The 13,967-nt window shown below is 42.2% G+C and overlaps 1 protein-coding gene across 1 annotated transcript in view; it reads left to right on the top strand.

Moving 5' to 3' along the window:
- The window catches only part of HEG1 (heart development protein with EGF like domains 1), a 64,425-nt gene that overhangs the window by 39,254 nt on the left and 11,204 nt on the right, over positions 1 to 13,967 (top strand). Inside the window, exons 13-15 of the mRNA XM_019652223.1 lie at positions 1,477 to 1,519; positions 1,645 to 1,682; positions 13,475 to 13,562. Coding sequence (XP_019507768.1) covers positions 1,477 to 1,519; positions 1,645 to 1,682; positions 13,475 to 13,562 — 169 coding nt within the window. The remainder of the gene's footprint in view (positions 1 to 1,476; positions 1,520 to 1,644; positions 1,683 to 13,474; positions 13,563 to 13,967) is intronic.

Raw genomic sequence — 13,967 nt, forward strand, 5'->3', positions numbered from 1 at the left:
TCTTTCTAGACCCTGGGAACCAGGAGAAGTGTCTCTGCGGTGTCCTCATCAGGAGGTTCCTGAGCGGTATTGTGGTAATGTGGTCCAAGACATCCCGCAATAAATACCGTAGGGACTTGCCCAGGGCTGCTGCTTATGCTAGATATTGATCAATAGCTCTTAACACAAGAGAAAGTAGCTCAGGAAAAGGGGTTCTGTGGAGCCAAAACAGTGCAGTCCAGGTTCACAGCTGTCATGATCTGCTATGAGAGAATTCTAGATGAGTTAGAACAGTGCTTGCTAAACCGATCCACAGAACTCTAGGGATCTGTCGATAGCCTATGACAACAAAGTAGATGCTAGAAACATTTAACGTCTAACATTAAAAACTAGAAGGAAGAACACTATTAAGCACATCTACGTAGTTCACACTATTGTGCACTAATCCGTAAGGGAGGGTACAGGAAGTCTGTGTGAGATCTCCCGTCCCAGCCTGTGGGGCGTGCTTCCTACCCTCTCCCCAGCCATGCGTGCTGCTGGCACTCACATCTCACCATTAGCACGTGTGCTGTCGGTCCAAGGATCGCTGCTCTGTGCTATGGACCCGCTCTTCCCCAGGATCTTTTATGCGCTGCATATCATACATTAATCATGAATCAAATTTTTATCATTCCTTGCAGCGATGGATTTGTCTGTGAGGCCATCTTTTATTGTCTGCTTTCATCCAAGCATGTGTTATAGCTCATGCCACTCTGTCAGCTGATTATAGTGTAGAAAGTGTTCCGTGATCAAATAAATTCAGGAACTGCTGATTCCGGGGAATGGCTGGGCCACAGCTCTTCAGTGAAGCAGCCATCCATGAACAGCACCACCAGAGGCTTCGAAGTTACGTCCTTAGGCGATGGGCCCATTAGGGCTCATCAGGTAGATATGTCCAACATCCCCTGCACAGACTTCAGCGTGAGCTTCTCTTATGGAAAAGGAGGCACCCACTATGCCTGTGACCCAGAGGATGTCACCCACTAGCTCATGGAAGGGGGCCAAGGTTTGACTCAAAGAAGGTGAAGCCTTTGGCTTTGTGTACATGATGTCACATGGGGGCCACAGAGAGCTTCCAAACAGCACTGCATTTGTTGGAAAATAATTAAAGTTACATTTATTTGGGGATTACTACGTGTCCAGGTGCTGTGCTAAGCCCTTTCCATGCCTTATTTGACTTCATCTCCTCTAAAAAACTATAAGGCAGATATTATTATTGTCCTCTTTTTATAAATGGCAAACTGAGAGCCACAAAAAAGTTAAGAAAATTTTTTTTCATAAAATTAAGAGTTAAGCTGGCAATAGTATTTAGTCCAGGTTATAGATAATTCTAAATATATTTGTGGCCTTCTGGTTCTAGAATATTCTTGTGGACTTTAGGGTGGCTGGTGTTTAATTGTCATTTGGGGCCAAGGGAGGTAAACAGACATATTTATGGACTTGCCTTTTCTCTTTCAGCGTGTGAAGATGGATATAGGCTTGAAAATGAAACCTGTATGAGGTAGGCTCCATGTTCATTTATTCTGATGAATTCATGCCAAGCCTTGTTTAGAAATTACTTAGTAAATTGCCTAATGATTTGAGATTTGAAACTAATTCTCATTCTTTTTCTTTGTTGACTTGCAGTTGCCCATTTGGCCTTGGTGGTCTCAACTGTGGAAACCGTAAGTATGCAAGAGTCTCAAGATCAGCATAGGAAGGGCCTGGCGTGGTTGTTAGCAAGCAGGGTGTCCGTCCATCTCCTCCCCTGTCCCTCAGTTCAAAACCACTGTCTTCTCAGCTCCTGTGCTGGGAGGTCTGAGGAAAGCAAAGAGTGTTCTCCAGGGGCTCCAGGTCTGGTAGGGGAGATAAACGCATTCCTAAATAGCCCTGACCACGGAGTGTTAAAACAATAAATGAAGCCTGAGAAGTGAGACAGGGAGGGAAGGGCCATGCCCAAGGAGAATAGAGAAACGTCCTTGGAGGGGATGGAATTGGAGGTTTTGGAAGACTTTGACAGGCAGGTATGGAGGGAGAAGGTGGAGGGAACAATTTAAACAAAGGTCTTGGGGCAGCCTGAGCCTGTGGTGTTCTGGGGACAATGTTTAAGTGGTGTGGCTGAGGATAGAAAGAGAGGAAGGCAGAGCGTGGAGGACTATGTTGGCAGAGTATAAGGGGCCAAACTGTTGGAGTTTGGGATGGCCAGCCTGAGAGTGTAGACTCTAATCAGTATCTACTGTGTGGAACCAGCAAGTCTTAGAGCACGAAGGAAGTTTGAACAAGAAAACCAGATTGGGTTGCAGTGAGGAGCATAGACTGGACAGAGGAGACCATGGGGAGACTTCCAGTACAGTCACGGGCAGGGCACAGGGCTGGAGACAGACTCGGAAGCATCCGCTCCAAGCTGATGGTTCCGCTCCAGAAGCACAGAGGGTAGGGTGAAGCACTGCATGCATGGCGTGTTTCACACCCAATTCAGTTCTTTGAAAAAAGATTCATTTAAGATCACTTTCATTGACATTTTCTTATATTGAGAACTGAGGAATTGAAATCACCTTTAAAATTATGAAAGATATTCTGTGATATAGAACGTAATAGAAACAATAACATTCAATACTTCATTTTAGGATAGCTTTGTTCCTTCTTCTATAGATGAATGGCCAACAGTCCATATTCTAAGTTTACTTAGACTAAAAGTAAACATGATTTAATATGTAAAAGTCCCCAGTGTCTGTTCCCCAATGGTATACTTTACATTTTATGTCCTCAATGCTATTTTCTTTGCTCATAAAGCTTTTAATTAGTAAGTTTCATTACTGGATTACCTTTGAGAATAATAAAAAATAAATTAATTAAAACAAATTCACTACTGAGCACAAAACTGACATAAAGCTTTCTGGGTGTACTAGCATGGAGCCACTCTCAGCCAGAATCCAGAGATTTGAACTTACATCTTTACCTGGGATTACCGGTGACTTTGGGCACCGGATTCATCCTGCCTGCAAATTAGCAAGAGGGAAACCATTAGATAGCCCAAGAGAAAGACTAGAGAAGCACTCCTGGAAGCAAATGTATTTACAGTCATATTAAATAGACAGGGAGGAGCCCACTGAATTAATGGTTTGTTTGTTTTTAAAGTAGCAACCTGAGTGAGGTCACTGAGTGGTGGAGCAAATAGCTCTATCTTCTTTAGTAGTCGCTAAGGACACCATGGTGTCATACAGGCATTTAGGCCCAGACGTTTATTATGGTAGACCCGAGTCATCACACACCAAATGGTGTCCATGTTACTATGAGCTGATTCGCACTCACAACACTTCTAACACCAAATACGTGGGGGTTTAGCTATACAGAGTTAGTGTCAGACCTCACAGGTTAAGGGCTAACTTCCATAAGACTGCCCCCACGTCAGACACCAATCCCAGCAGCCCAGACCTCCAGTACTTCTAACCAACCAGCTATAAATCCAGGGTTCTCATATCCTCCTCCTTAGATTCAGTAATTTGCTAGAACAGCTCACAGAACTCAGGAAGGCACTTTACTTACTGTTATAAAGGATGAAACTTAGGAAGAGCCAAATGGAAGAGCTGTGTATGGCAAGGTATGGGGAAGGGAGAGTTCTCAGAGCTTCCATGCATGTGGTGCTCTCCGGGCACCACATGCTCTCAGCACCTTTATGTATTCACCAACGCAGAATTTCTCTGAACTCCATTGTTTAGGGTTTTTATAGCAACTCTGTTACACAGTATTGATTAAGTCATTGGCCATTGACCATTGGAGGTGTGGGGGTGGGCTGAAGGTTCCAGTCTTCTAGTCACAGGTTGGTTCTTCTGGCCACCAGCCCCCATCCAGCAAGTCACCTAATTAGCATAAACCCAGGTATGGTTGAAAGGGGCTTATTATGAATAACAAAAGATGCTTCTTTCATCCCTGTCTCTCAGAAATTCCAAGGGTTTTAGAAGCTCTTATGCTGGAAACTGGGAATGAAGACCAAATAGATATTTCTTATTCTATCGCAGTATCACAATTGTATGCAGTTTAATAAGGTGAGGAAGTTACCATTCTTTAGACTATTTAAAAATTAAAAAGTAAGGGCTGGCCGAGTGGCTCAGTTGGTTAAGAGCTCACTCAAGAGTTTGAGCTCTGAGCAACAGCGGTTCGAGTCCAGCCTGAGCTGAGCAGCCGCTGAGCTGCCAACAGGTAGCAGGATGGCTCAGCTAAAAAAAAAAAAAAAAAAAAAAGAAAAAAAATTAAAAAGTAGTCAAAATTCTTTCTATGTTACATGTTGGTGCTTAAAAGGGTAGGCTTCAGGTTTTGGGAGATTTGGTTTATGTAAACCAGTCTGGATAGCAGTGTATGTCCTTTTCTAAAACTCACTATTTAGACAAGCCAGTTTCTCACCTGGCTTCAGCGACGTTATACCCTATGTTCAGGAAGATATCCGTGCTGTAAAGGGGCTGCCTGAGGTGCAGAATGGCCTTTGTTCACTAGTGTGAATCTGATTCCTCACTCAAAACCAGAACTGAGCCTAGAGCACCCCTAAACCGATCAGAGAGTTGGAGTGGCCTGCGCATAAGAATAGACCGGAGGAAGCCTAGGACTTTTCAGTGTGGATAAAGGAGGCTGAAGAGTCAGGCAAAACGTTTAAGATATTTGAGGTCTGTTCACCTAATGCTGGAATACTAAAACTAAATGGTATAGTCTTAGAAGAAGTGATTTTAGGACTCACGGTAGCAATTGCACCAAGAGCCTACAACCCTTATCATCCTAAGACGTTAGCAATATTTAAAACAGAGGCTTAGATAATATCATTAATAAAGAAGAATTTTATCGAGGGAGGAGATTATATTAGAGTTGTATCACATGTGCAAGAAACTTATTAGAATATAACCCGATCGGATGGTGAAGAAAGAAAGAGTAAGCAATACAGGTGAGGGGCGTGGAGTTGTGGCAGCTCCAGGAGTGAGCAGGGTAGGAAGCGGGAGGGAGAGATGTCATCCTCCGGCCCCTCAGCACTGAGGCTTCTCATAGGATGACCCCGCACCGCAAACCTGCTCGCGTCACACAGCTTCCTAACTAGGTTTTACCAGAAAACGCTTCCTATTTCGCAGTGAATGGAAGAGAGATCCCTAGAGGGAACATGGACAGAGTGGGACACCCTATAAAGAGTTGAGGAGAGGAAAGCGAGTGGTAGGGTGTTGTTCTAAGTGGCAGGTAGTGATTTTTTTTTTTTTAGATAATTAAATACTATATGTGTCTAGAGATGATATACCCTTACATCCATTGACTATTCTGTATGTTCCTGTGTTTCCCCATTATGTGTGCAGCGGGGGGGGGACAAGGGGTCTCAGGAGTAGCCAGGATTTCTCTCTGATGCTGAGGCTTCTTTTTTTCTCCATTTGTCCAAGTCGCCATCATTATGTCCAGCAGAGGGCACACTTCTTTCTGGATGTAGGCTAGCTCCCGGCCACCTTTTGCTGGTGACTTTCGTTAACTCAGTGATGGTGTATGAATATCACTTTCGGATGTTGATACCTGTGTTAGTTTTAGCGTTGCCAAGCAACAATAATGGCTGATAACAAATAGTACCCACTTCCTGCCCCTTTCCTTGAGGTCTCAGACCAGCCCTGGGTGTTGGTTAAGGAATCGGGAACACCTGAACTTTGCCCCCATCTCTGGTGACGGCGCCTTGTGATGTCTGGCTTGTCACTCAATATGTTGTGCCAAATAATAGGGCTCTGATCAGTCACCACTGTCACTTTTGCTGTCACCACCAAAGACTATGAGTGCCTTCTTGGGGCTGTAGCTTAGGCTGGAATTTCTGTAGGACAACAAATGCCTTTGCTCTATGCAGACTTCTTAGAACACACACTGTACCCAAGCTCAATGAGATAGGAGCCTCGCTTTGTCAGCCAAGCCACTGTCTTGAGATTCCCTCACTCCATATTCCTGGGAGTCATCCAACTCCACTATGTTCTGGGTTAGGCATCACTCCTGACTCGTCTTTCTAAAAGTTTCCATTAGCTTTCTAGTTGTGTCCAGATTGCATTCTTTGTTCCTTGTAAAGAACATCCTTCCAACTGGAGAGGGCAGGAATAGCCCTTCTGTCAAGTCCTTTAGTCCCTGAGGAAGGCTTGGCCCAGCTAGACTCCCGTGTGCTCCTGGCAGGGCCACCTACACCTGGGGAGCTCAGGTTGCACCTGTTTTATCACTGCTCTCCTTTTTGTTTGACTTCCATATTTTAAAAAGTCTATATTTATCCCCTAGATTCCAACAATTCTGCCGCATACACTTGTCCAGTAACCCCAGAATTCTCTTGCATGCTTGTTGTCAGAGATAGCCCTCTCTTCTTGCCCTCCTCCATTTCTTAGGCGTGCGTGTTCCCTCCTTTGCTTGAATTTTATACTGGCTCCTCCTCACAGTTTTATTACACCTCCCATGACATCTTAGTTTGCTTCACCCTTTTTCTCTCTTTAAAATAAATTTTGTTTTTTCATAACATGATTTTTTTAACCCAAGTTAATTAGAAAATAATTATAAATTAAGGGAAGAAGAAAAGTAAAATAATCAGTTTCATCACCCATTAAACATCGCTGTGAATACCCTAGTTTGGATGCTTGCTACTAAGTGTGGTCCATAGCCCCTGCGGCATGAGCAACCACTGGGAGCTTGTTGAAAATGCAGAATTTCAGGCCTCTCCCAAGAGCATTCCAGACCCACTGAATCAGAATCTGAATTTTAACCAGACCCTTAGATTTTGTTCACATGCAGATTTGTATGTTTTCAAGTTTGAGAAAAGCACTGGTATTATATTAAATCTTTCCAGCAGTACGTATGTGTTTATCTTTCTAACAGAAATTGGATCTCACAGAATACACTGTTTTGAAATCTTCTTTTAAACCTAGTAAACTGTGCAGTATTTTCATTTACATAATTTTATAATGTCACTTTTCATACTCTGGAATTCTACTCGGTGGATTACCATAGTTTGCTTAACCATTCCACTCGCATTACCCTTTTAAAGTCTATATATATATATATATATATATATATATATATATATATATATATATATATATATATATATATTCCCATCCTCTAAGCCATTTTTCTATTTTGTGGTTATTGTCATTTGGTGATTCTAGAACTCCCATAATTTTCCTACCTTACCTTTGTCTGGCCGCAGATGTTTTTATCCATCCCTGTTTCATATTCACAACCTGCCCTTTTTGTAGCTCATCCTTTCCACGCAAAGGCTCAGCGTCTCTTCAGCAGAGACTCCTTCCTCACGAGCCTCCCAGCATGGCCAGCGAGGAGATAGAGCCTGTTTTCCTCATGTATGCCTCTCTTCCTCCTCTCCCAGTGAAACCAGAACTTTCCGCTTAGAGATCTTTCTGCATTGTCTTCCCATCCCAACTCTCTGTCCAGTGGCAGGTGGATAAAGCACCTTTTCATTGTGTTCACCCTACTGTTACGTTGGGCTTACAACATTCACACCAGTGGAAATGCTGAGTGTTGGCAGGAGTCACCCCTAGCAAACATCCAGGGAGACGGCACTAAACTGCTAAAGAGGAAAAAGATCACTAATTATCCAGAAGCCAACTGGAAGTCTCGTTCAGCTATGAGCAAACATCTCACTCAGCCTTGACTGGCCTCCCTTCAAGTCAGAATGGGAAGGGAGCGGGGCTTGGGGAGAGGGGAATTCACTCTGTATCTGCTCCTGGGTACGGTCACATGCAGCCTGTACACATGGGAAAGGGACATTTGAAAAGGATCAGAGGGGTAAAAAAGAATGCTGCGAACAGAGATTCTAAAAGAAAGATGATGCAAGAGGAATGGAAAAATTGAAAAGGCAAAATTGTAATCATACATCACTAATGAGCTCAAGGAGGGGGAAAAATGGATAGAAGTGAATACATTTTAAAACGAAACACATGTGGCCAGCTAGAAAGGTCTGTAATGAGTTCAGGAGTTTTAAAGGAAGGCATATTGGTTGGTGTGATTCTGTACCAGTTCCAACATGCGTTCTTTCCACACTGCCAAGCAGTTAACTCAATTCTGACACTGTATACCTGGAGATAGCATTCGATTCCACAGGTTAAGGCCTCAGTGCACAGACTGTGCCCTCCCCCTGACACACACACACACACACACACACACACACACACACACACACACACACACACACACACTCACACACTTTAGCACTTTAGATACTAATTGCAAGTCCAAGTTGTCACCTGTGCTTCTGATCAATTGGCTATAGATCAGAGGTTCCCACAACCCCTTCCTTGGAGTCAGTTTGCTAGATCAGCTCACAGAACTCAGAGAAACATTTTACTTACTAGATTACCAGTTTATTGCAAAAGTATAACTCAGGAATAGCCAGATGGAAGAGATACATAGGGTAAGGTGTGGGGAAAGGGCACAGAGCTTCTACTCTCCCCTCAGCTCCACGTGTCAGCCACCTGGAAGCTCTCTGAACCCTGTCCTTTTGTTTTTTTATGGAGGCTTCATTACATAGGCACAATTGATTAAAACACTGACTGGCAGTTGATTCAACCTCTAGCCCTTCTTCCATTCCTGGAGGTCAGGAGATGGGACTGAAGGTTCCAACCCTTTAATTATAAGGCTGGTTCCTCTGACAAACAGCCCCCACCCTTAGGTGCTTTCCAAAATCACCTCATTAATATAATAAAAGACAGCTTTATGCTATCATCACTTAGGCAATCTAAGGGTTTTAGGAGTGCTGTGCCTGGCACTGGGACAAAGACCAAATACATATATATACAGTAGGTGCCCAAAAAATGTGTACACATTTTAAGAAAGGATAAAAACTGTACTAAAATTATGCTGATGGTAACCACTTTGAGCACCTCTTGTAATTGCAGCAAACATGACTTGTATTCATCTTTTGTTATCGGTATATATTGAGTATTACAATTTTAATGGTAATATAAGGAAGGGCAAAATAGTTTATATGAAAGGCTAAGGTCCAGAATGGGTTGGCTTAATGAAAAAATGCCAACAGAGATGACAGCAACATCAACCTATGATCAAACCACAAGAATAAAGAAAAGATAGAGCCATTGCTGGAGAAATACCGAAATCTCAACAAATGTCAAAGAGCAAGCAAGTAAGACTATGAATTCCAAGTCCATCATTCTGGAGAATCTCCTCAATGTGGGAAGGATAAGACAGACAGACCTAAGACGACACTCACTGCCTTCTCTCTTACCTTAATAAGTAAACTTTCAGAGCCCCTGTGGAACTGGTAAACATCACAGTTGGAGTTGAATCGAATCCCATGCACTTGTGCTACATCATCATGTGGCCTCATAATAAATCCGAAGTCGGTACCTAAGTTCAAAAGATCAGTTGTAATTCATGAACTGACTTTACAGCAGGTATGAGACAGAGGAAAAAAAAAAAGATTTGTGGGTTATATTGTCCATAGCTTATTACAAGTTGCCAGTGATATGGCTGCCAAAGAACATCAAACATACTCTTTAAAAAATGATGTATGTGTATAAAATAAATTATGTATGTATATGTACACACACAATTTCTAGATTTAGAGGAGGTTGAGAGAGAGAGAGAACATAAGAATCAAATTTGGGAAATACAGAAAGGCACAAAGAAAGTAGAAGTTAGCCGTAATTACCCAAGGCAGCACTAGCTTCTGTAAGCGTTTTGGTGAATTCACTCTCAGGCACTTTCTCAATGCTTGTGTGTGCGGAGGTCGTCTGGCTTTCTGTCCAGTATTCTTTCCTGTCCTATGTAATCGAAGTCGATACTACCCACAGTGTGGTCTGCAGGCTGCCAGCGTCACTATCCTCCTGAAGCTTGCTAGAGACACAGTTTCTATCGGGGCCCTAGCCCCGACCTATCTACTCAATCAGATTCCTTGGAGTGGGGACCAGGCCCCTGTGTTTACAAAGCCTCTGGGCAATTCAGATGCACAGGAAAGTCTGAGAAGCACTAGGCTTATACCATTTTTCCTCAAGTGTGGTCTGTGAACTGTTACTGGACTGTGACAAGATAATTCAAAAATTAAACAACTTAGAAACATTTATATTCATTTGACATGGCTGTGACATCCAGGCATGGGATCCTTTTAAAATATAGTTCTATCGGGCCGGTTGAGTGGCTCAGTTGGTTAGGAGCTCACTCAAGAGTTTGAGCTCTGAGCAACAGCGGTTCGAGTCCTGGCCCGAGCTGAGCAGCCACTGAGCTGCCAACAGGTGGCAGGATGGCCCAGCTAAAAAAAATAAATAAATAGCTTTTCACTATAGCTGTTATGGAGGCCCGCCACCCTCTGGAGATCCCCGAAGGCCAGGACCCTTTTCTATGCGCTCGCCGTTCGGAATGAGCAAATCCGAGAAAATGGGGTGGCAGACCCACTGCAGAGTATCGAAGTTGGGGGCAGCATCCCACCCTGAGGTTGCAAGTTAGCGAGGGACTGGCAACCCTTCAACAGCTGAGTTTTGGAGTGGGGAGCACTGGCCTGGCGAGAGGTGCTTTATTCGTTCCCCCAGGTTTTGAGTGCTGAAGGCTGATAAGTGCAGTTTCAAAGCTGGTGGGGGTGGCAGTAGCAGCAGCAGCTCACCCTGAGAAAAGAGGCTAATTTCCCAGAGAATGGTCAGCTATGCTACCACAGGGGCAGAGTTTTGAAGTCCCAAGGACCAGTAGCTACCATCAACTTGGACTCTGAAAACCAAAGCTTCAACTTTTGGTGTAGAAACATGTTCAACTTAAGCCGAGTATCAACAGGACATCTTACCAACATAGCGCCGAGAAAGGAACATGGCAAACTTTTTCTAGGACAGCCACTTTTGGGTCATTAAATTAATGAGCTTTCTAGTATTATCCCTTGCTCAAAAGGAGCACCTGTATGTATTGTATATTTTAATATTATGTAAATCTGTTATATTGGGCAAGGGTCTGAATTCTTTAAGCTGGAAACATTTCTTCCTGAAATTATCTCCATGCATTACCATAAACTAACATTGTAATAAAAATAAATAAATAAATAAATAAATAAATAAATAAATAAAATTTTAAAAATAAATAAAATAAAATATAGTTCTGTTATAGTTTACAAAATCAGTCCACAGGAGACTCCTTAAAAAAGAACTCATGATAGTTGGTGCCTGTGGGGAAAGATGAGAGGAGCAAATGAGACTTTATTTTCTTAATTTAAAAAGAATACCCACAAGGAAAGAAAAACGTGTCCTTGACCACAGATGGTATGAAAAGCACTGGTCTGTATTGTCTGTGTCTCTTTAGAGACAAGACTACTCGTTTCCAACAGGAACCTGCTGCAACTGTAGCGACTTGCAAGGGTCACCTCTAAAATGACTGCTTACTTTGCTAGAAGTGAGATAAACTGAACTTGGTGTGGAGGGGTAAGCAGGAGATAGACTTTGGTCTCTAGGAGCAAAGGGGGCCACTGCAGGTTTCTTCCTTCTTCTCTTTCTTTCAAAAATACAGAAAAATACATTTCACTGTAGGTTTTATTAAAGCAGGGAAATGGCACGATGAGATTTGTTGTTTTTTTTAATGAGTCGGCAAGACCAGGTGTAGGAAGATGAGTTGGGAAGCAATTGCAGTTTTCTGGTCAAGAGTTGACAGTTGTTGTACAGCTGAAACTAATTCTAAAAAATGTGTATTTCATAATAAAAAATAATTTAATTAAAAAAAAGAGTTGACAGTAGCTTAGGGTGGTGTTGGTGGAGATGAGGAAAAGTCAACAAATTCGAGATTTGTCTTTTGTCTTTTGTTAAAAGTGAATCTTGAATACATATGTCAGGAGGTGAGGGAGAGAATTACCTCATTCCATGGCTTGGCTTTGTTTCTTGTATATCTTAATATAGTTTTCGAGATAATCAGGCTTCTGTGCTCCTTATTTCAGTAAAGGAGAGGTGAATGGTTGCTTGTATTTGCTTTGGTCTCACAGCCTGCTCACTGTCAGCTCTGTGCATTCTCCTTTGACTTTACCTGAATACCTAGAGAGCGTGGTTCCATCTTATTATAGAAAATCTGCTTATTGACCCTTTTTTTCATCCTGGACTTTATAACCTGAGAAGACAATTTGGTTATATTTCCACAATAAAAAAATTAATCTGAATATTTAATAGGCTTTATTGACAATGGTTTTTCCAGAAATACACAGGTATAAAACTAATCAGTTAAATGTTAATAGTTTATTATATGTGGTGTGTACCTGCTTATATGTATGATTGCTAATTTTGGGGTAATTAAATTCAATTTGTGTGTATCAAGGAGACTACTTAATGCCTAGCATGGTTTATACAGTGATTCCCAGAGCCTGCTCTTAACTGACCAGTAATATTTCTTATAAAACCGGCGTCTAACCTAGGGTCATTGCCTTTTTATTTTATCAAGAACCTAAAACCAAATCAAGAATGTTTATATTTACTCTCACCATCAATTCAAAAATCTAAAAAATAATTAACACCAAAGGGTGAGAAGTAGCCAAAAACGAAGTACTTTTCTTTCTTTTTCCATTAGTTTTTAAAAACCAACTTTACTAGAGGCATAATTTACACATAATAAAATGCACATATTAAGTGAGAAAAAAAAATGAAAGACAGAGTCTTAGAAGATAGAACAGGGATTGAAACCAAACAGATTTAGTTTAGAAAAATTAATAATCTCCTTTATTTTTCTCTTTTTACCATGGATTGGTGAAAACGTCATCAGGGCTGGTCTGCAATACATTTTGAGAACCACCATTCTAGAAGTGTCTGGGAAAGAAGAACTTTTCCCAAAACAGTGTAGGGGAAGAAAAATAATTTTCCCTCTACCCTTCTACATTCTTGGCTGACACCCACCCTCACCCCCCCATACACACACACACCCTCACTATAATAAGATATATTAACAAGAGAAGAAAATTACATATGTACGCTTGGGAGTCCCACAAAGATGAGACTCAAAAGGCAACCAGAGGACTGAGGCTAATATTCGCTCCTGAGCTAAGGAAAGGGCTAGGGGTCTGGGGCTTCCGAGGTGGGAAGGCAATTCATGGGAGGGTGACAAGGGGAAATGTTTGGTAAACAGTGGCTTCCCTGCCTAGTAGTAGGTAAGTCAGGTGAAAAAGTTATCTCTGGTAATAGCTCTACTCCTGGTATAAGCCACCTTTCTGACATAAATCTCCTTTACAAAAGGGCAACTAATACTCAATTTTCAGAGCTTCTCCTGTCTCTGCAGTTCATTGAAAATAACAAATATGCCTAAGAGGCATATTTTGGGGTTGCAAATTCTGCTACCCACTGACGGAAAATATAGAGTTAACCCTGAAGGGCTCTTGTCAGGGGCCCAAGAAGTGAAAGGTGAGGTCACCAGCTGTGGCATGGTGGTAGCTGTGGGGTGGGGAGGAGAATCATTTTTTTGGATTCATTTATTCGTTCATTACCTCTTACCAACCTTTTTTTTTTTTTAACATGTTCAGCCTATCAGCTTATCACCGTGGTGATTGCAGCAGCAGGCGGTGGGCTTTTGCTTATCCTAGGCATTGCACTGATTGTTACCTGTTGCCGGTGAGTGATGGAGTTCACATTCTAATTCAGTTTCTTTGCGTGTGCTATGCAAGGGCCAACTTTTACCCTTAAAGACTCTTTGGGGTGGTTTACAATATTAAATGATAACATATGACTAAGCCACTAAAAAAAAGAGAAAGGGACATTCGTGGTAGGAAGTGCCATTGGAGGAAAAGAAAAGAGGGCAAATAGGACTTTATTTTCTTTTCATTTATCTATTTTTTATTAAGTTTTTTTTATTTTTTATTGGGGAATTAGGGGATGGGAACAGCGCTGGGGAATTGGGGTAAGGGGAACAGACAAGTTGCTCTCCTTTTGTTCTTCAGTCTAGTTGTGGAGGACATTGCTTCACTGGCCCAAGTTGGCACCATCATTGCGCTCTTCCCGGGTGAGGCAGATCAGTCG

Source organism: Hipposideros armiger, unplaced genomic scaffold, assembly GCF_001890085.2.
Source record: "Hipposideros armiger isolate ML-2016 unplaced genomic scaffold, ASM189008v1 scaffold_8, whole genome shotgun sequence".
Taxonomy (NCBI): Eukaryota; Metazoa; Chordata; class Mammalia; order Chiroptera; family Hipposideridae; genus Hipposideros; species Hipposideros armiger.